Source organism: Vombatus ursinus, unplaced genomic scaffold (assembly GCF_900497805.2).
Source record: "Vombatus ursinus unplaced genomic scaffold, bare-nosed wombat genome assembly UNPS02001419.1, whole genome shotgun sequence".
Classification (NCBI taxonomy): domain Eukaryota; kingdom Metazoa; phylum Chordata; class Mammalia; order Diprotodontia; family Vombatidae; genus Vombatus; species Vombatus ursinus.
In genome coordinates, this window is record NW_020941197.1 from 2,100,133 (window position 1) to 2,121,950 (window position 21,818).

A 21,818-nucleotide genomic window follows, 5' to 3' on the forward strand; every position below is an offset into this window, starting at 1 on the left:
GGAAGGAAGGAAGGAAGGAAGGAAGGAAGGAAGGAAGGAAGGAAGGAGGGAAGGAACCACAAAACAAGTAAAAAGAAAACAAAGGACATGAAGTATCTCAGAAGCCAAGGGAAATGAATGAGATTGTCCAGTGAGAGGGTTTGATCAACACTATCAAATACTGCATAGATGTCAAGAAGAATCAGAAGTGTTGGGGGTGGGGAGCAATTAGATTTAGGAATTTGGAGATCATTGGTGACCTTTGATTAGTTTCAGAAGAGCAATAAGTATGGAAGCCAGATTCCAAGGGGTTGAAAAAAGAGAAAAGAATAGTAAGAAGAAAGTGGCATCAAATACAGACAATTTTTTTCAAAAGGTATGGCCACAAATGGGAAGAGAGAGACAAATGAAACAGTAGCTAGAAAGGGTAGGACAGCGAAGGAAAGATTTTTGTTTTTCAGATTTGGGGTGACTTGAATATGTCTTTAGGCAAATGGAAAGTAGCCAGTAGTAAAGCAGAGATCTAAGATATATGAGAGAGGGAAATGATTGCTGGAGGTTGATCTTAAAGAAGTCAGGAGGCCATGAGATATATGCAGAGGATTCAGCAGGAAGGTTTAGCCTTAGCAAGTCATAACATTGCTTTCTTTCTTACCAGAGGGAAGGAGGAAAGAGTGTTGAAGCTGAGAGATTTTAAGGATCATAGTCACAAAGGTGAGTGAGGTCACTTCTTTATTACATCAGTCCTCTCAGTGACATCTAAATCATCTGCTAATAAATGTAGGGATCAGAACTGTTGTTGAGGGCTTGAAGAGAGAGGAAATGGTTTAAATTAGTGACTGTGAGGAATGAGTCCATAGGATAGAAGCAGTTAAGGCCCCAATGATATAATGCACTATTAATTTGTAGTGAGTGAAATCATTTGGATTTTGTGAATTTAAACCAGAATGCTCAGCAGCCGGAAAGGAGAAGCAGAGAAATCAAGTGCTAAGGGTTAGCAAGTAAGAGCAAGTAAAGGCCCATTTTTTATTCATCTCCAAGGTACTGTGATGAACAAAGTGCTTTGTAAATAGTAGGTGCTGAATGAATGTTTGACAAATGATTTCATTATGTTACAAACACTGCTTAAAATGAGCAAACTAATAAAATCTTTGTGTAGATATTTTTGTTTTAATGCTACCTGTTGTAACAGGATTTGACCTATCAATGATTATAAAACCAGGATATAACACAGAAATTATATCTCCCTTCTCCCTAAAAGGAGGAAAGGATCTACATGTATTTTTATATGTATTTTTTCAATTTAATTTTCAGTGAATATGTTGTTTTCCATCTCACCTCTTTTTAGAATGTAAAATCCCTGAGGTCGGAGACTTGTTTTTCCCTTAGGACACATGGTAGGTGTTTAACAAATGCTTGTTGTTCAGCAGTTTCAGTTGTGTCTTTTGGGTGTCTGACTCTTTGTGACCCCATTTGGGGTTTTCTTGGCAAAGATACTGAAGTGGTTTGCCATTTCCTTCTCCAGTTCATTTGACAAATGACAAAACTAAGGCAAACAGGGTTAAGTGACTTGCTCAGGCTCACACAGCTAGTAAGTGTCTGAGGCAAGTTTTGAACTTGGGAAGATGAGTGTTCCTGACTTCATGGCTTGCACTCTATCCATTGCACCACCTAGGTCGCCCAGGAAATGCTTACTGAATTGATTGTAAGACAGGATCAAGGACAATAAGGTATTGGAATGAACAGTTGGCTGAATTACTAAACTACAAACTTGAAGTGCGATTTGCACTCCTTCCTCCTCCCAACCCTGACAAAGCTTGCAGGTGCAGCCCTCCCCTACCCCCACCCCAACACACACACCTGGGTGTTCTGCATTCACCATTGTGTTCTGCATTCACCAATAGCTTTCAGTTGGGATACACATCACTTAAATGCTGGTAGTCTGGATGCAGTCTAGCACCCAGGTTTTATGGACCCTGTCCTATCATTTAATACTAAATATGGCAGCTGGAGGCAGCCAGGTGGCTCAGTGGATGGAGCACTGGGCCTGGAGTCAGGAAGATTTGAGTTCAAATCCAGCCTCCGACACTTACTGGCTGTGTGACCCAGGGCAAGTCACTTAACCTGTAAAATGATCTGGAGAAGAAAATAGCAAACCACTCCAGTATCTTCACCCAGAAAACCCCAAATAGGGTCACAAAGAGTCAGAGGTGACTGAACAACAACAATAACAAATTTCCCCCAGAGGGCAGAACTAGAGGCTTTGGGTAGAAATTGCAACAAGGAGGAAGTAGGCTTCAAATAAGAAAAATCTTTCTAATAATCAGAGCTATCCTGAAGGGGATTGGGAGGCAACTGGTGGCTCAGTGTATAGAGTGCTGAGCCTGTAGTCAGGAAGAACTGAGTTCAAATCCAGCCTCAGATAGTTACTAGCTGTGTGATCCAAGGCAAGTCACTTACTCAACCTGTTTGCCTTAATCCAATGGAGAAGAAAATGGCAAACCACTCCAGTATGTTTGCCAAGAAAACCACATGGACAGCACTGGAGTGCTATGGTCCACAGGGTCACAAAGAGTTGGACATGACTGAACAACTACAACAATATGACTCACAAGAGATGCTCATGATACTGCTCAAGAAGCCAGATGTGATTTCTGTCTCTATAGGCCTGTCTATAGGCCAAAAATCTCCCAGCAAACCAATGCAGCAGACAGTCTTAACTGATGTATAGTACTTGGAGGGGGAGAGATTTCTGCAGCTAAGACTGTGATGGTCACTGAGCATCAAGATCTTCTCAGAGACAATTACATACGATGACTGCAGCCTTTTTCTGTGGGATGTCTCACACACAGAGAGGCTCATGCCTCTGTATTTCCAGTCATACCCATAACACAAATAGCAATCTCAGCTGGTAGCATCATCTTTCCCCAGACCCTTACAATTTAAAATGATCTCTTGTAGCTATTTCCATTTCTCCTTTACCTTACTTTCCATAATGCCTACTTGTACATCTGGAATATCCTTCCTCCCCACTAGAATATAAGATCCTTGGTGTCAAAATCAGTGTTATTTTTTATCTTTTTATACCCAACAATGAGCACAGTGCTTTACCCATTCGGGGAAGGAAGGAAAGAAGCTCTGGGCCTATGATTTCATTGGTGTGGGGAACTCTCAGTATGGAAATTCCCTCTATGCATGCAGAATGGCATTTGATGATACTTTATAGTCTTAGAGAGTTATGTGAAGTTATGTGACTTAACCATGAAGTTAAGTGACAGCTACAATGTATCTGGCACTGGACTTGAATCCATGCCTTTCTGACCATTTCAATTCAGTACATTCAATTCAGTACATTAGACTGCCTCTCAGCCTCATCCATAGCAGGCCCTTAATAACTGTTTGCTGAATTGAATTGAATCTTCAAAAGATGAAGTATAGCCTTTATAGCTTAGACTATAAAGTAATAAAAACTAGTTTTTCACATGTGGCTTGTGGAATCCATCTCATTGCTTTATAGCCACCCCTCGGATAGAAAACAACTGAGGGAAACTGCATCCCGGGGAATAGGCCAACTTAAAGGATATTGATGGCAGAACAGCAACTCAATTATCTTCCAGCCCTAATGAGCTGAACTCCTTGTACTTGGAGGTTGCAAGTTCAAACTCCACCACTGCAATTGGACCCAGGTGGGCATTTAGTTTTTCCGCAACAGCTGCTATAGCATGAGGTACAAGGAGAAACCTGCTGTGGCAGGAGACTCATTGCTCATGCAGAGACATAAGAAAGAGGCAAAGAAGAGACTGTAGGTCATCTGCAGCAGGACAGGAGATTCAAAGCCACATCTTTTCTCATAAGAGAAGGAAAAACAGAGTGAATGAGGCATTAGCACAGTAAACTAGACAATTTGCAATCTCATTCAAATTTAGCTTAATGCAAAGTTATCATACATTTTTCCTGTTTGTCCTGCGGGAAGCAGTAAGAAATTTATTCATCCATAATAAAAGAGCGTTGAATAAAGATGGGCCAATAGTGTTGCTTAGGGGAAGACAGACAGATTGGAAGTCAGGAAATCAGGGCCACCACTAAGTAGCTATATTTCCTTGGCCCACATCATTTCACTGCTCCAGGCCTTAGTTTCCTCATCTGTAAAATGAGCAGATTAGGTTATCTCAAAGGCCTCTCTCATTCTAAAATGCTCTAATCCTAAATTTATCAAGTAAACTTTTTTTTAAAGGCCTAGTTTTGATCTCCAAATTTTAGCTAGCATGCAGGGCACTGAAGGCACCTAGGTGTTCCAGAGGATAGAGTATGATACCTGAAGTCAGGATAACCTAAGTTCATATCCTACCTCAGAATTTACTAGCTGTGTGACCCTGGACAAGTCACTTAATTACCTGTTGTAATTAACATAAACATTAATTACTGCCTGCCTCAGTTTTCTCCTTGGCAAATTAGCAGCACTAATAGCACCTGCCTCCCAAAGTTGTTGTGAGAATAAAATGAGATAATACTTTTGCAAACCTTAAAGTGATCTATAAATACTAGCTATTATGCAAATACTGCCAATCGAAGAAACCCACAGAAATTATTATAGGTATTTAAAAGAGGAGCCCATGAAGGAAGGCAATCATTTGAGGGATGTGTAATATTTAGTGGAAGAACTGAGGAATCGTTTAATATAGTGAAACCACAATTAACTAAGCATTCAAAGAATGGATATTATGGTTAATTGAATTTTTGGTTAAAGCAGAAAAAACCCTTTTCCCATTTTAATTTCAGTTTCTGTTGAAAATCCTTCTAAAATACATTGATTTGCTTTCCTGCCATTTGTGAGTATAATACATTAAACTTTTTGTATTGATCTAACTGTAGGCCCCTCCCAAACAGAATCTTACCCCTAAATTGAGATCTCTTTGAAAGGAACATGTATCTATGTGTGTATTTTTTAAAAGACACAAAATTACCATGTTAAAATACATTTACTAAGAAAAGTTCTTTAAATTTAAATCATTTTCCCCATTTTTATGGAATTATCAATGTGTTTTTACTAAAATAGCTATTATTTTACTAATAGTATAATTAGAATTAAGGCATCTAGGTGACACAGTAGATAGAGCACCAGGCTTGGAATCAGAAAGACTCATCTTCCTGAGTTCAAATCTGGCCTCAGACACTTAACTAGCTGTGTGACCCTGAGCAAGTCACTTAACCCTGTTTGCCTCAGTTTCTTCATCTGTCAAATGAGCTGGAGAAGGAAATGGCAAACCACTCTGGTATCTTTGCCAAGAAAACCTGCAATGGGGTCATGAAGAGTCAAATATGACTGAAATACAACTGAACACAATAAAAATAATTAGAAGCCTCACTCAAATTTTATACAGACCAAATATGAGGGGAAAGTGTGATTTATATTTGGACAATAACTGAATGATTATTTGAAAGATCCTATAGAGAGCTTAGGATTACTATTCTGGACACCATAGATAAAACCATAGACATGAAGGGTTTAAGAGAATAGGTTTCATACATGCTATATACCTTTGAAATTGTTATTTTAACCAAATCCCTATCAATTGGCTCTCTAGTTATTTACCAAGTATTCCCCACCTCTACCTTCCAGTCCAGGTAATGAACAGTTCTAGTTAGTTGAATCTGTATTAATCAAGATTTAATTATAACTGTCTTCAAGAATTATCAAGATGGACATAAAACATTTTCCATCTCCAAAGATTTGAAATAAAGTTTTGAAATGTGTTTAAATTTAACAAGAGATCTTTTCCTGACTTAAAGAAAAAATTTCCTGATAAAGCAGATTTAACAAAAGGATAAAATGCCAAGGGATACTATCTCTTCTTCCAGGCTATTCAAATATAAAATTGACCAGGATTGAAAGAATTTTCAATCACTAGCACTGAAACAATTACATTCACATAAATATTGCATAGTTCTAGCCCCCTCTCAGGGCAGCTAGGTGGTACAGTGGATAGAGCTCCAGCCCTGGAGTCAGGAGGACCTGAGTTCAAATCTGGCCTCAGACACTTACTAGCTCTGTGACCCTGGGCAAGTCATTTAAACCTGTTTGCCTCAGTTTCCTCATCCGTAAAAATGAGCTGGAGAAGGAATGGCAAACCATTCTAGTATCTCTGCCCAGGAAAACCCCAAATGGGGTCATGGAGAGTCAGATACCACTAAAATGAACAACAACAACTTCTATTAAACTTCCTTAGTTCCCTTCCAATGTTCTGTAGGTCCATGGGCAGAGAGAAATTATACTCACAGATTCTCTGCCTGCATTAATGAAAAACAAACAAATGAAAAGCATAGCTCAATGATTTTAGGCTCACTGCTTAATTCTTGCTCATTAAGCCTTTTCTGATTTCTTTAAGGCCATGGGCATGTGGGATAGTGCTAATTTTCATGAAATGAAAGAAGTATCATCTTTTAAATCATTGCATGATTTCAATGTGCTCCTGACTGGAGTCAGCTGGCTATTCAATACGACTTCTTTATTTCCCTTCTAGCTTTTGAACTCCATGACTGATCAAAAGTGATATTCTACTACTTCCCATTTAATCACTAGTGATAGATCATCCCAGACATCATTATATAAAGGAAAGAAAAAAGGAGACTTTTTTTAAAGATGATACGATATGATGAATTATGTCACCAATATCTCCTCCCCCCATCTCAGGCTAAATAAACATCTATATAAACAATTTAATATATTAGTAATGTCAAGTTCCCATTTCAATACTACTTGTGTGCCCTTTGGCAAATTACTTATCTGGGCATCAATTTCTTCACCTTATCTAACAACAATTTTTGCTGGGCCTGGGGGCACTACACCCATTTTCTTCTTCACTAGGGGGACCTCTCTGCTCTGTACCCACACTTATCCCTTCATTATTAGTCAACTGCTCCTAGACCACTGAAGTAGTCTCTCCTCCCTTTTGTTAACTGTAAGTCCTGACCAAAGGTCTTAAGTCTACTAGACCTCTCAGACTCAAAAGTTCCTCCCCAGGCCTGATAATCATTCACTTCCTCGGAAAGGCCAATTCAAAATAGAAAAGCCAACCAGGGGCCTGGGGCCAAAATCCACTACTTGAATTCCCCTCCCCTAGCAGCAACATGGGCAGCTATGTGTACATATAGAGTGATAGCCCCAAAGTCAGGAAGACCTGGGCTCAAACATGACCTCAACATTTACTAGCTGTGTGACCCTGGGCAAGTCTGTATGCCTTAGTTTCTCATCTGTAAAATGAGCTGGAGAAGGAAATAGCAAGCCACTCCAGTTTCTTTGCCCAGAAAACCCCATATTGGGTCACAAAGAGTAGGACACAACTAATCAACCAAAAACAACAAACTGCAACATGGGAATGACTTTGATGCCGCCGGTGTGAAAAAGGTCCAGCCCTCCCTTATCTTTCACTGCAAGTCTAGAGGTTACATGATGCTACCGGAAGGGTAGCAGTAAAAATGAAGTTCCATTTCCTTTCTTAAGGTCCATTGATTCTTCCAGATGAGTGTAGCCAAGTGGGTATTGCTTCATAAATGCAAAGCTCTAAGCCCCTTCAGCACAAAGTCACCAGACGCATGGTTGGCCAGAAATAAGGAAGGAATTCACAATTCTCTGAGCAATTCCATGACATGAAAAATAAGGATTTGGTCTAAATGACCTCTTTGGTCCTTTCCAGTTCTAAACATATGATCCTGTGATCTGGGTAGAACATGCTGGAAAGCACTAATAAGTAGCTGAGGCTGACTTCCTGGGAAGAGGGAGGTTAAATATTCCCCATTGCAGTCAGATGCCAAAGTGATGCCAAACAGCAGCAGCAGCAGCAAGAGGAAAGCATTCTCTTGCTACTATGAACTCAACGCAAGCTTCTCCCATCCCCTTCTTCTCAGCCACTGACACCAGCAGGCAAAGCAGATGGCATATTGGTGCTCCCAAAACCCTCCAGTGAACAGTGTTATGCAAAGGCTGTTAAAAAAAACATCAGGGTATTGTGCCAATCCCACCACGAATAATAATAATGATAATAGGCAGCATTTGTATGGCATGTTTGGAGGGGGTTAAGTGACTTGCCCAGGGTCACACAGCTAGTAAGTATCTGAGGTCAAATTTGAACTCAGGTCCTTCTGACTCCAGGGTCAGTGCTCTATCCACTGCACCAACTACCTGCCCTATTCATATGGTGCTTTACATAAGTTACAGCATTTGATAAAGAGAGGGAGAAGGAAGCTAGATGGCATGAAGAAATCACCTGACTTGCAGTCAGGAAGTCCTGAGTTCAAATTCTGCATTAGATACTTATTAGCAATATGATCCTAAGCAAGTCACTTTAACACTCTCTTACCTTTCAGTAGTTTTTCAGTTCTATCTATCTATCCATAACCCCATTTTGTGGTTTTCTTGGCAAAGATACTGGAGTGGTTTACCATTTTCTTCTCCAGCTCATTTTACACATGAGGAAACTGAGGCAAACAGGGTTAAGTGCCCAGGGTTACACAACTAGTAAGTGTCTGAGAACACATTTGAATTCAGGTCTTCCTGAACCCAGGCCAGGCACTCTATCCACTGCAACACCTACTTGCCCCATCTCTCATTTGTAAAATAAGAGATTTATTCTAAATCTACGATCATAAGCTTCTTCAAGGCTTTACTACAACTAGGAAGCACAGTAGAAAGAGTGCCTGCCCTAGAGTCAGGAAAACTCATCTTCCTGAGTTCAAATCTAGCCTCAGACACTTACTAGTTGTGTGGCTCTGGGCAAGTCACCTAACCATGCTTGCCTCAGTTTCCTTATCTTAAAATGCTTTGGAGAAGGAAATGGAAAACCTCTAATGAGGAATGAGAACAACTGAACAACAACAACACTGAAATAGACTTCCAAATCAAGAAAGGTAAAGGACCCATAAGTCCTGTCACAGGGGCTATAAAGTTCTCATTAAAATAATATCTTACTTTGTTGTTCTTAAGTTGTTTTCTTCAGTTTTTCTTACTAACCATGATTAATTCAGGAACAATTTGTAGACAGCCTGAATTATAGAATTTTTTTAAAAGCTCTCTGGCTATTTAGTAATATGTTAAATTGAATTAACATAAGCCACTGGTTGAATGAAGGGTTGAGGTTTACCTGGTCTACTTTAAAGAATAAATAAGACATTTTTCATTCATTTTTAATCAATTATTTGAAAATATGTAAAACTGTGGTGCTTGAAGTCTAACCTACGTAATTAAGAGGGGAAAAAAACATTCTGCCTGGTAGTCCTATACTATTAATTGGCTTAGCTTGGCCTTTCTACAGGGGGAGAACAAAGGCATACATCACCCAGCACCAGTCAAAACACCATGAATTCTGAATCAGGGTAGTCCAAGTTAATGGTTCCTTATTTAACTGTAGCTTCTTAAAGAATATTAACAGGGCCTCCAGGCGGTTCCTGGGTGGGGACTATAAGAAGCCAGAAAGCTTGGAATATGCCTTAGCATATCTGAAGCTGATAATCGTTTGTTGTTCTTTTTTTGTTTTTCCAGTCATATGCAACTCTTCATAACCCCATTTGGGGTTTTCTTGACAAAAACACTAAGTGGTTTGCCATTTCCTTCTCCAGCTCTTTTTACAGATGAGGAAAGTGAGGCAAGCAGGGTTAAGTGACTTGCCCATGGTCACACAGCTAGGAAGTGTCTGAGGCTGAATTTGAACTCAGGGCTTCCTGACTCCAGGACCAGCGCTCTATTCATTGTGTCACCTATCTGCCCAATCATGTAGAAGAATAGGTGAGTATTTGGGCAGTTTCCATGCTGTTCCCAGAATGACAAAAAGAAAGTGTGAAGATATTACAGGAATAAGTTTTATTTTAGGTTATACAATAATAATTATAGTAAGCATTTATATAAAGCATTTATATAAGAACCTATGGTGTCTCATTTACCCTTACAAGAACTGTATAGGGGCTATTATTATCCTCATTTTACAGACAGGGAAACGAAGACTGAAAGAGGTTATGTGATTTCTCCAGGGCCACAAAGCTAGTCAGTATCTGAGGAGGAATTTGAATTCAGGTCTTCCAGACTCTAAGCCCAGCACTCTTACACATTGCACCACCTGTCACCTGACACTGTCTCATCTTGACATGTGGCACAGACACAGAAGGAATTTTCACATAACTAAGGAAAACATCTTTAATAATTCATACCTTTGACAGTTAATTCTTGCTGCCAAAGATCCATAAATACAGGAAAAAATTGTGATTTTTGTCTTCAAAGGAGACTCCTAATGCAGGGAATCACTTCTCTGGGGCAGATTGCAACCTATGTATATCTTGAAACTATTTAAACTCTAAGGAGTAGCATGAAGCACAAGAAGTTAAGTAATTTACTTAAAAGCCACATAGCTAATTGTCACAGTGGACATTGAACTGATGGGGTTGGAATCTGAGGCCCAGAAAGGAAAAACTCTGGCCCTGATGGGGTTGGAATCTGAGCCCCAGAAAGTAAAAACCCTGGACTTTCCCACATGGCCAAATCTCTGGCGTTCCCCTGAGGCTATAGTCCCATCAACTATGGGCCCAGACCACTTCCCACCTTTGGTCCCACCTAGGCTCCATTTCCCACCCTTGGGAATTCTATTACCTCATGGACTACTTGGCCACTCTCCCACAGTCTTTCTGTATATAAGGTCCAACTTGTCTGCATTAAGATGCTCAGATTTTTACAATCTAGCCAATAGCCCATAGATGCTCAGACTCCTTACGAGTCTAGCTAATATGGCGAATCTTCAATAAACTTTGTTTTTGGCTGCAAGAAGGCTTGGGTAGAATTCTTTCAGACAGGACCCAGGTATCATGATTTTGGGGTGCCAGGACCCCTAATCTCTAGACCACATCAGAACTAGTTCCTCCTGATTCCAAAGATGCTCTTGCTAATATTTTTCAATATTCTTAATATTCCTTAGTTTCTTCCATTGCTTCTGTCCAGAATTCATGATGCTACCTCTACAAGCATAATACACCAATATATTCTCCCCTTATTTACCATCTCCTAAAATCTGTTGTTTTGGGGCAGGCACATGGCAGAGTAGATAGAATGCAGGTCCTGGAATCAGGAAGACTCATCTTCCTGAGTTCAAATCTAGCCTCAGACTCTTACTAGCTGTGTGACCCTGGGCAAGTCACTTAACCTTGTTTGCCTCAGTTTCCTCATCTGTAAAATAGGCTGGAGAAGGAAATGGCAGTATCTTTACCCAAATGGGGTCATGAAAAATCAAACACAACTGATACAACTGAAAAAATAACAAATAGAAATATTTATTAAATATTAAAGTACTATATGTATTTCTTTGTTTGTTTGAATTGCCACTTATGGGTTTATCAACCATTCTGAATTAAAAAGGACAGAAAAAAATTGATCCTAGGCATATGTCCACAGAAAGGGAACCAAAATAAACCGCTCCTTCCTCAAAAAAAAAGGGGGGGGGAACAACCCTCAAATAAAAAATATCAATTCCTAAAGAGTGGTTCTTATTTTTACACCTTGGCCCTAGCTAATAAATCCTGAGCATTTTACTTAAGATCACTTGAAATACCTAATACATCACAAAAGTAAAAACAAAAATACCGAAAGCCTGGATTCTAGTTATGGTAGATTTAGTCTGCCATATCAGTAGCACAGGAATAAATGTAAAGTCTTAACAATTAGGTGCAAAAAAATCAACTACAAAAGTACAAGATTGGAAAGGTATATAGTATATAGGCAGTAGTTGTTTTAAAAAGTGGAGTTTAATGAACTCCACATTCAACATGAGTCAGTAATATCATGTGGCCAGAAAAAAAGTTAATGCAACCTGGACTACCTTAAGACAGACATAATTTCCAAGAGTAACATTAATGTACTCTGCCTTTGTCAAAACTCATTTGGAGTATTTCATTCAAGGCACCACTGTTTAAAGACACTGACAACCTGTAGAGTGTCCCAGAAAATGACAGACAAATCAGGATGGTGAAAAGTCTTGAGTCCATGTCATGTGAGGATAAGTTGAGGGAATTAAGCTGAAGAAGGGCATGCTGGTGAGAGGAGGCAGGGTGGGAAGAGACACATGATAGCCAACTTCATATCTTCAAAGGAAGGATACCCCAGAGGGTAGAACCAGTTGCAATATTGTTTGTCCTTTGTTCTAGAAGAGGACCAATGACATCATGAGAGTAATGTGTTGACTTGCAATAGATGGTAATTAAAAGAGGTAAATTTTGGCTTCCCAAAAAACTTAGAGCCCTTTAAAAGTGGACCGGACTGTCTTAAGAGGTAGTGGATGACACTTTCTTGAAGGTCTTCAAGCAAAGGCTGTATAACCACCTAATGAGTATGTACTACTAGAGCTTCCTTTTGTGTATGAGTTGGATTAGATGGCTGCTGAGTTTCCTTGCAACTCTCAAATTCTGTGATTCTGTGATACCACAGTGTTTCTGTACTAGATACTAGAGCATTTCTGTCCAACTTGGGCTCCATACAGGAATCAGTCAATCTAAGTTGTAGTCTTAGCTGTGCCAACAACTAGCTCTGAACAAATCCCTTTATCTCTCTAGGTCTCAGCCTCTTCATTTCTAAATTGAAGACATGGATTTAGGGTATTTCAAGGTTTTTTCTAGCTCTGAAATTCTACAATTTCATAAATTAAAATGATGGATTATGAATTAGCCATATCTTTTCCACTTCTTAGTTAATTCTTGGATTCCGTGTGCAAGAGCCACAGGAAACAAAGCCTGGCTCAGTGAACTATGATTTAATGTTTCTTTTTATTCCATCTAATTTTAACCCAATCCTAATTATGTTGCTTGTTTCCTATGCATTTTATATAAGGGATAAGTTTCTTCTTCAAATCAAAACTGTCGTCTGGTTTAAATACTGTAACAGTTGGAAGGAAGAAATTGACCAAAAATCTCAAAGTAGAGTAGAAGAGGTACCAAAGAAAATAATATTAATACTGTACTCTGAGTTTTAGATATAAGTATACCAGAAACTATTTTATTTAATTTAACATTAATGTAATACCCGGGTATTTCTGGATTAGAAAAAAAGAGATGTCCAAAATGGAATAATTTACCTATGTTCTCTAACATGCCTCTCTCCCTCAAGATGACCTAAGGTAAACATTTATAGCAATCTTGAAAAAAAAAAGATCATAACATGTTAAAATACAGTCTTAAGGTTAGCATTTAAGAATTTTGAGTAACAAAATCATCCCATTTCTCCGGGACCATTCCCCACTTGGAATCAATGGGACTCCTCAGAGAGACCAGTAAGGAGAACTATTCTGAATAGAAGAGAATGAATTCATCTGAATAAGAGAAGAAGGTGTTTATTCCCCTTTGAATTGAATCTAGGGCACTTCCTTGGGCAAATTCACCTCAGGGAATAAAGAAGAGGAAATTGCCCTTCAGATGGGTCAAGAGCTTCACTTCAGGGGTAGGCAAGGCAATATTCTCAGTGAGAGTTATTCTTTGTTCTAAACTTTGGTTACCATCCTTAATGTATTTCCCTAAGAAAGGCCTTTTTGTCCTTGACCTAACCAGCTTCTGAAGGGAAAGTATACAAAGAGTATTTTTAGACCAGAAGAATATTATTTAATATTTCAAGAGAAGCTAAAAAAAAGGTTTTCAATATGCTTCTACAAGAGGGCCTGAACTTACCATTTCCTTCTTATCTTCTTGGAAGTGAACATCCACAAACATTTTTCCAGCAACATAAGGAAGGGCACTTTCAATGAAATTTACACATTTGTCCCACTGAGGTAACAAAATTGTAGTCCCTTGGATTACCTGTTGAAAATAAACATGGATATCCCTTTGAAAAAGTTACAGACTAGAATAACACAACCCACCACATCAAAAAAAAAAAAGAAATGCAGGATCTCCTAGACATAAGAAACGCCTAGCATATAGCCAAATTACATGATTTTTCCCATTGGTATTTTCAAAAATGCCTCAAGATCAAGAAATACTTCAAATCTCCTTTCAAGTGCAAAAGGCTTATGTCTCATTTTAAGAGTGAAGTTTTTTTTTAAACTATTCTATCACAGCTTTAGCTATCCATCCATATTATTCTGATCAGGTAAGTCAGTTAGTCAGTCATTCTATATCATTGATTTTTTTAACTGATTTGATCCTTCTACAAAGTTTGCAAATTTGGTGTCATTGCATAAATAACTGCTCTCTTTTGCCCTCAAATCTTCTACAGGCAGCAGGTGCCCTCTCCCAGATCATTCCATATCTCCCCAACTTTAGTCAAAACCTTCTCTCAGAAAAGATTCCGTAAGGTAGAGGTAAGGTGGAGGAGAGGGAAATTATTCAACTAGCTCTAAGAGGTAGTATTATTAATGGATTTGTATCCACTTAGATGATATTTTCTACCAGAGTTTTATCTTTCACCCTGTTCTGTTCAACATTTTTATCACGTACTTAAATGATGGCATAGATGATGTGCTTTCAAATCTGCAGATATCATTAAGCTAGGAGGAACAGCTAATACATTAGACAATGGAATCAAGAGCCAGAATAGCTCAGCAGATTACAACAGTGGGCTGAAACCTGCTCTTGATCTAAGAACTAAAATTTAGTAAGGATAAAGTCCTAGTAAGTTAGGTTTTGGTTTGGTTTTGTTTGTTTGTTTGTTTGTTTTAAAGCAACAGTACAAGAACAGGATAGGGGAGATATCACTATAAAGAATTCCATGTGAAAAAAAAAAGATCTAGAAGTTTTAGTAGACTACATGCTTGATATGGGGCAGCTAGGTGGCACAGTGGATAGAGTACAAGGCCTGAAGTCAGGAAGACCTGAGTTCAAATGTGACCTGACACTAGCTGTGTGACCCTGGGCAAATCACTTAACCTTTTTGCCCTCAGTTCCTCATATGTAAAATGAGCTCAAGAAAGAAATGGCAAACCATTCCAGCATCTATGGCAAGAAAGCTCCAAATGGGGTCCCGGAGAGTCGGACACGAATAAACAACAACACATGCTTAGTATGAGTTCTTAGAGACACATGGCAAACAAAAAAACTAATGCAATTGTATACTTAATATTTTAAGTATGGGTGGATTTTTTGGTGTGGGCACTGCCCCTAAATGAGGTCAAGAAAAATTGGACACGACTGAAATGACTCAGCAACAACACTGCCTCTACTGATGCAAACCACAACTCCAAAACACCTCTGCAGTCAGCCTTAATGACTTTTAAATGACTTTTAAAGCCTCAGCTTAAAAACATATATACATATTAGCAGGTTATCATCCCTTTGGTGATGACTCTCCAAACTTAGTTAAGCTTGGCATCCAATGATTTATCTTCAGTCCAGTCTGGGGCTGTGTTTCAGATTGTCAGGACCTTACCACATTACACTTTCCCTGGCATAGCCTCCAAAAGAGCAAGGTCACCTTCGCTCCTCAGATACAATCTTCAGTTTCAAGTCCAAAGAGTCGATAGCGGCATGGCTGCCGAAAGAACTAATGTTGTCTTAGGTTGCATTCCTAAAGGCATAGTTCCCTGACCAATGGAGATGGCAATGTCACTGTACTGTGCCCTGGTACGCCATCAGCTTCTGCCCATTTCCAGGTATCACACTTCAGAAGGGATATTGATAAGCCAGAATGAATCCAGAGCTGGAGTAAATGATCACTTATAATTCTGATTCCTCTGAACCTGAATGGTGAGGGAACTTGAATGAAGAATGAAGACTGGCTGAAGGAACTAGAGATGTTTAGCTGTTTAGGAGAGGAGACGATTTACCAATCTAAAAGACTGGTACACAGAAGAGGGTTTGGACTTGTTCCACTTGGTCTTACAGGACAGAAATATGACCAATGAGGGGAAGTCATAGAGAAACAGGTTTTAATTCAATATAAGAAAAGTGCCCTAAAAATGAAAACTACAGTTGGAATACCTTATTTTCGAGGATACTGAATTATTCATAACAATGATAATCATAGCTACCAAGAACTACACAGTCCACAAGGTGCTTTCCAAAGTGTAGAAGAGTAAGGATTATTTACAAAGTGCCTTCCCCACAAACCTCTGAGCCACATATTACAGAAAGGTTATCATTCTTACCTTGCAGATGTGTAAACTGAGGCCCTGGGAAGTTAAATGGCATGACTATAGTTACAAAGCGAGGCAGAATCAAATGTAGGATTTGAACCCAGATCTTCTGACCACTTAATGACCACTGCTTTAGATCACATCAGAAAACAAGATTATACAATGCCATTCTGGAAGCTTATCACCACTAGGGGCAGTTAGATGGTGCAGTGGATAAAGTACTGGGCCTAGAATCAGGAAGATTCACCTTCCTGAGTTCAAATCTGGCCTCTGACACTAGCTGTGTGACTCTGGGCAAGTCACTTCACCCTGTTTGCCTCCATTTCCTCTTCTGTAAAATAAGCTGGAGAAGGTAATGTCAAACCACTCTGGTATCTTTGCCAAGAAAATACCAAATGGGGTCACAAAGAGTAAGACACAACTGAAAACAACCCAACAACAAAAATCATGACTTTGTCTTTTTTCCTTTGACCAGGAGAAAGTTCACCCCCAAAATATAGATAGATAGATGGATGGATAGATAGATAATAAATATACATATATGTGTATATGTGTCTGTGTGTGTGTCCATGTATGTATGTGTGTGTATGTGTTTTACAATTTCCAGTCTTTTACTTTGAGTTGATGTAGCAGAAACTGTGTTTCTCAATTTGCGTCAATCCTGCTGAAAATCAGCAAAAAAAAAAAAAAAAAAAAAAAACAGAAAAAATGCACACTATTTTGATTCAGTAGGATTTGAAGTCTCTAAGCTTCAAGTTCATTAGTGGGTATAATAGAATCATAGGATGTTAGAGGTCATCTAGTCCAGCATCTTTATGTTAAAGAGAGGAAACTGAGGCCCAAAAAGACAGTGACTTGCTCAAGGTTACATAATGAGGCATTGGTAGGGTGAGCACTTGAATTCAAACCCTGTCTCCTTATCTCTTCATTATTGTGTGCTGCATGGGTATACACCTTAAGGCTACCTCACAATGAAAACCAAATTGGTTGTTGTTCAGTCATTTTTCAGTTGTGTGTAACTCTTCATGACCCTATTTGGGCTTTTCTTAGCAAAGATATTGGAGTGGTTTGCCATTTCCTTCTCCAGCTCCTTTTACAAATGAGGAAACTGAGGCAAACAGAGTTAAGTGACTTGCCCAGGATCACACAGCTACTAAATGTCTGAAGCCAGATTTAAATTCAGGAAGATGAGTTCCTGACTCCAGGCCCAGCACTCAATCCACTGCTCTACCTAGCTACCCATATTCCAAATATGGTTCACTATATGCCTTTAAAACAGCAAATCTGGTAGATCACTTGAAAAACATTCAGTTCTTCACCAAAGTAATCATTATTCTATGAAGACATGTGTTATCTTTCAAATCATCCACTAAAGAGGATTCTCCTTTCTTTAGTCTCTATTCCCCCCAATCAATCAATCAACATTTATTAAGCACCTACTATGTGCTAAGCACTGAGGATACAAATACAAATAAAAACAAAGATAGTCCCTGCCCTCAAGGACCTTACAATTTAAATCTTCCCTTTAATATGAGTCATTGAGAAAGAGCTAGCCACCACCACTCCAAGCTCACATCACATCAAAGGAACAAATCAATAACTATTAAGTCAGATTAGGATTTTTATGTCTGCCTGTTTTGCATAAATAAATATGATCTCTATTTTATGCAATCTGTTATGTGTATCACATATCTATATTTTCCTTATAAGTGACCATGTAGGGAAATAAAATTGTGTTAAAACCACTATGCACTTAGTGACTTATTTGGAAATCCACCTTCGCATTTGAACATTTCCACAGACTATCTCATGCTGCCAAGAGTCTGGAACAAGTTTTAGCTCTGATTCTTCCTACTATATGCTATTGGTCAAGTAACTTCATGAGTCTCAGCTTCATTTACTGTATCTGTAAAATTTGGATCACAATGCTTGTACTCTCTTTGCATTACTACCTTCACAGAGGAGTTTAGAAAAAGCACTTTATAAACATTAAAATGCTATAGATGCGTGAGTTATTATTATTATGTAAATGATAGTTAATATTCTTATTTTACTTAGAAGCATAGCAAAGTAGAGAAAGAAACTCAAAGTTAGGAAGTTCTGAGTTCAAATTCCACCTCTGATCTGTACTATGTGTGTGTGACCATGTCACTTCTTGTTGTTCAACCTTGGTTTTTGAAAAAGACCAATGACATCACAGTCAGGGTATGGATGGTATGCTTGGCTGTGACTGATCAGTCCAATAAGAGTTTGGAAGGCACTGTCATAGATTAGGCACATTGAGAGTAGAAGTGGCTCTGAGTACATGCAGCTCACATTTTTTTACATCACTTAACCCGTTTGTGTCAGGCAACTTTCTATAAATATGTTACAGACAGGTTGTGTTCTGCACTGCCTCAAACACTTACTAGCTATGTGACCCTGGGCAAGTCACTTAACCTATTTACCTCAGTTTCCTCATCTGTAAATGGGGATAATAAAAGCACCTACCTACCTACTGGGGTTGTGGTGAGGAACAAATGAGATAATTAATTATAAAGCACTTTGCACAGTGCCTGGCACACAGTAAATGCTATATGTTATTATCATTATTATTATTACTGAAGGAGGGAGTTAACTGATGTATTGTACTTGGTGTGGGAAAATTATGAATGTTTTGACTCTGACCCTGCATGGCAAAAGACCAGATTGTTTTTATGATTTAATCCAGGATGTCCAGAACTCAAAGAAGGTGCTGACCCCAGAGACCTTCCAGATCTAACCTCAGCATGCCTTGCTTCCACATGAAGATTGTATGCCTTATTTGAAAGTACCTCTCTGTTAACATGTAAGGGTCAATCAGCTTAATTTCCTTGGCTTCTTTGTTCCTAAGCTTGAACCTTGTATAACATATAATCCATAGAGGCTCAGGGAAGTTGGCCACCTAATTTGGGTCTCCTCTCTGTTGGACAAATTAAAAAATTTAGAACTAGGATCCCTGATGCTTGATTCCTGAAGCCCAAAAATTCAGAAAGACAGGCTTTCACCCTGTTAATTTCTTTACAGACCTGAGATATAAGATGAGCTTCAAGAAGCTCCTGGAAGCCCTTTCCTCAATTTTCCCTAGGCTTTACTATTTCAAAGTATCACTGATGCCTCTCACCAGACCTAGTCCAAGGCATTGCCGATTTGCAGCCGACCCAAAATAAGAAAGAATTGTGGGCCTTTGGCAGAAGGCTGGCTACTGCCACTGTGGATCCCAAACTATTCCACCATTGTACAGCCCTTGGAAAAAAACTTACCACTGAGGATATCCTGGATTACCTGCTCCCATGCTCCCCAGAGGCACAGAAGATACTCAGTCAGCTCTGGAATTCCCTTCTTGGTACTCCTACCCTAGGGCTCTCCAATTATAACAAGCCTTTCATGCTCTTTTTTCATGAAAAACAAAGATTTGCCTCAAGAGTTCAGCCTGTAGATTACTACAGTCTTCCATCTTGACCCAGTAGCCAGGGACTCCTTGTGTTTTAGCTGCAGCCCTAGTAGAAAAAGTCCAATCTTTTTTTTTCTCTTTAATTTATGGAACAAAACAAGCATTTCCATAACGTAGCATAATAAAATATGAAATTAAAATCCATTGTGTACAATTTGCTATTCCTTTTTAATAGAGAATAGTCATCATGTAAATTTCTTTTTTTTTCCTTTTTTTCTTCCCTCCCCTCCCCCACTCTAGAGATGGCTACCATTAGACACAAACAAGGGTGTGTGTGTATAAATTATCCCATACATACTTCCATTTATCAATTCTTTCTCTGGATAAGAATGTCTTTGAGCAATTAAGTCATTTTGACTATTGTAAATACTCAAATTAACTTAAATACCCAAATTAACTATAAAGTCCAATCTTTGGTCCTTGGACACCCCCTTATGGTGCAACTCCTGCATGATACTTAGCAGCTTTTATAACATGAGACCACTCAACACCGCTCTTACCCCTGCTTTAACAACTCTCTAACCTGCACCCCCCCTTCCCAGCCAGCCAGATCTGAGCAGCTACTTCTCATCAGAAACGTTACCTTTTCCAAATACCCTATCCTCAACCCAGCTGCGCTTCTCCTGCTCCCCCTAGATTCTGAGGACATCCTTCCAGATCATGACTGCCTCTCTGTCTGTCAATAAACCTCTTCTCTCTGGCCCCTTCTCTTGGAAGTTCTCCTTGATAACCCAGACCACATCTTATTTGTTGATGGCTCCTGCCTTAGGGATAAGAAAGGGAACCTCCTATCCAGGTTTACTGTCTGCTCCCCCACCATGGTTTTGGTTTCAGAATCTTTGCCTGACTGCTTATCTGCCCAGGTCACTCTTGGGAAGGCTAGCCATTTTGTAGAAGGACAGACTGACACTATTTACACTGATATCAGATATGCCTTTGGGATAGTGCATAATTTTGTCCACCTTTGGAAGCTCTAAGGTTTTTTAATGGCAGCTGAAATGCCTATCCACAATGCTGCATATGTTGACTTCCTCTTGCAAGCCATACAGCTCCCTTCCTTCCTCACTATTTGAAAATGCCAGGCTGACACGTCCTCAGTTGACTTTGTCAGCTAAGGGCATTCCCACCACTGACCATGCAGCCAAAAGGCACTTTTCCTCTAACCACTTCTTTTTTCAATTCCGTTTTACTATTTCTATGATGTCTGGCCCTCCTCCATCTCTCCGAGGCCACCTAGTGACTGTCCAGGCAAACCCTCTTGAGACCATGCAACCAACTCGGAGGAAGCTTGTTTTAGCTTTTGATGACATTGTCTTGGTCTCCAAAGGAAGCCATAAGGTCATCCCTGTGCTCCTCCACTCCTGGGTTCACACTGTCCACTCTGTGAAGCATGCAAACCAAACAGGGTAGTGGAGGAAATCCTAAGAGATTGAGAAGCTTCTGGGCTCACACAATCAGCTAAATTAATCTGTCAACAATACCCCACTTTCCTGTAGTACAATCCAGTGATTAGAACTAAAACACCCCAGGAGCTCATCCCCTACCCTGGGGACCTTTTGCTAACATTCAGATGAACTTTATTGGATTTCCCCCTAAGGAAGTCATAATGGACATACTGGACATGTTCTCTGGATGGACAGAAGTCTATCCATGCAGAAAGGCTAATACCTATACTGTCACAAAGAAAACACTCACAGAACTCATCCCCAGGTTTGAAGTCACACTGATCATAGATTCAGACAGGGAGACACATTTTATAGACCTGGTCATCTCCCAGGTATAAAAGAGCCTGAGCATACAGCTACATTGTGGATACCACCCTGAGTCTTCAGGGAAATATGAAAGGAAAAACCAGGACATTAAAGCAATTGACTGAAATATGTTAACAAACAGGGCTCAGTTGGGTCACGGTCCCAGAAATGATCCTTATGTAAAACCAGAATCTGGTTAACAGGACTATCTCCTTAGGAAGTTCTCTTTGGAAGCCCTTTAAGAATGCCCCACAGCAGGCCTACCCTGAATGGTTTGGTAATTGATGATGACTCTATTAACTTACTGCTCTGCTTTCCAGGTGGCTTTCAAGCACCTCATCAGCCCCATCACAGGTTCTTTACCACAGCCACTCACAGAGCCAAGCCACTCTCTGCAACTAGGAAACTGGGTCTACACAGGAGAAGACACAGTCTTGAACACCACTGGTCTTAACTTGTCCAAGTGACCTTACCACCCATGCTGCAGTCAACGTATGAGGGAGATCTAATTGGGTGCATACCAGCCAC

General features: G+C 39.5%; 1 protein-coding gene across 1 annotated transcript in view; it reads right to left on the minus strand.

The window, feature by feature from the left end:
* PHEX (phosphate regulating endopeptidase homolog X-linked) overlaps window positions 1-21,818 on the minus strand; it is a 263,978-nt gene that overhangs the window by 131,830 nt on the left and 110,330 nt on the right. The window contains exon 11 of the mRNA XM_027868359.1: window positions 13,666-13,794. Within this exon, the coding sequence (XP_027724160.1) occupies window positions 13,666-13,794 (129 nt within the window). The remainder of the gene's footprint in view (window positions 1-13,665; window positions 13,795-21,818) is intronic.